Source organism: Octopus bimaculoides, chromosome 13, assembly GCF_001194135.2.
Source record: "Octopus bimaculoides isolate UCB-OBI-ISO-001 chromosome 13, ASM119413v2, whole genome shotgun sequence".
NCBI lineage: Eukaryota > Metazoa > Mollusca > Cephalopoda > Octopoda > Octopodidae > Octopus > Octopus bimaculoides.
In genome coordinates, this window is record NC_068993.1 from 46,604,638 (window position 1) to 46,606,296 (window position 1,659).

At 34.7% G+C, this 1,659-nt stretch overlaps 1 protein-coding gene across 1 annotated transcript in view; it reads left to right on the forward strand.

The window, feature by feature from the left end:
- The first annotated feature begins 377 nt into the window (after positions 1-377).
- Positions 378-1,659, forward strand: part of LOC106869700 (uncharacterized) — a 29,881-nt gene continuing 28,599 nt past the window's right edge. Inside the window, exon 1 of the mRNA XM_014915541.2 lies at positions 378-532. Coding sequence (XP_014771027.1) covers positions 499-532 — 34 coding nt within the window. The 5' untranslated portion in view covers positions 378-498. The remainder of the gene's footprint in view (positions 533-1,659) is intronic.

A 1,659-nucleotide genomic window follows, 5' to 3' on the forward strand; every position in this document is an offset into this window, starting at 1 on the left:
TGCTCCAGCATGGCCACGGTCAAATGACTGAAACAAGTAAAAGAGTAAAGTGTACATATATATTGATTATATAGTGCGTCGTCTGGTGTTCATGTATTAATTATATAACATGTAAGTAATATCACATACGTATATATGTATGTATGTATGTATGTATGTATGTATGTATGTATGTATGTGCGCTGCATCTCTCATTTTGTGCATTGTCAAAATACAGGTTTCTAAGTGTGTTGTGCAAATGAGTCATTGTGTGCAAGTCTGTAAAGATGTGTCTGTTTATTGGTGCAAAATCAGTAAACCTGTATATAAAAATAGAATACATCCTCAAGACAACCAATCAGGTTTTGAACAGCAGAGAACAGGTAAAGGTATAAATTTAACTCAATGCTGTTCACAGTTACTTCCCATATATAATCTCTTTATCTTCACAACAGTATACAATCTTTGCTATCCACAACCAAAGCTGTTTTCTTTTTCCTCAAACTAAAATCATCGAAAATGAACAGAGTTTTGCATCAATATATATTTGTTGGTAAGACTATATATAATTTTATTTTTTCTATAATACACTTATAAATAATTAATTGATGTAGTTAATTATTTTTTTTAATCCTTTATAATCGCAAAACCTTAAGTGTTGTGCAATTATGGAGCAAAACGTTAACAATATAAAGTTCCAGTTTTAAATTATTATTTTGCTCTATTTCTACTTGCAATCATTTGAACAGGGACTTACTAAATATACTAACGTGAGTCAGAAACTAATACAACTTTTCTGCATTAATTATTACATTCACGTATACACGTGGGTAAATCAACGGATAATGCAAATAAAATCGCTTTATTTTCTGATTTCCCTTCGTATTTTTCTTTTGATGTATGTAAAAATTATTCCCATAATAGTTTCTCTGCTTTCGATAATTCACATTGATTATCAAGTCTTTTGAATTGTGTTTTATCTTTTTTCGTGTTTCAAAACTGGTTTAATTTAGCACCACGTTGTAGTCTTTCCCATGAATTGCATATCTTAATAAAAGTATCGAGATAAAATGTCTCCATGACTGGCAGAGTGACGCGCAGTGTCTGAATAATTAACATTATCGAGCAGAGAGTACGTGAGAATTATTTGTTAAAGAAATTCTTTTCAACGATTGGCGTCGAGCCGACCAAAGCCTTGTGAGTGGATTTGGTAGACGGAAATTGAAAGAAGCCCGTCGTATATATGCATATATATATGTGTGTGTGTGTGTGTTTGTGTTCCCCAACATCGCTTGACAACCGATGCTGGCGTATTTATGTCCCTGTAATGTCTCTCCACACCAGACATTGACATGAAACTAGAATGTTTCATGTCTACTGTGCAAGCCATAAGCCAGAAATATGTCCCAGAGCACAAGGCCAAAACAAATAGGAACAAGATTCCAAGGGAGAGGAAGATCCTTATGAGACGACGGACAAAAGTTGCAAATCGACTCAACCAGCATCCCAAGAATGGCCAAAGGTCCCGCCTAAAAACGACACTGATGGAGATCGAAAAAAGGCTGCAACAATCCTATGTGAAGGAGAGAGCAGACAAAGAAGCCTGGGTTATAAAAAACATTAAGTCAAACCCAAAGGCCTTCTTTCATTACGCAAAAGAAACAGCCTCAGTACGCTGCA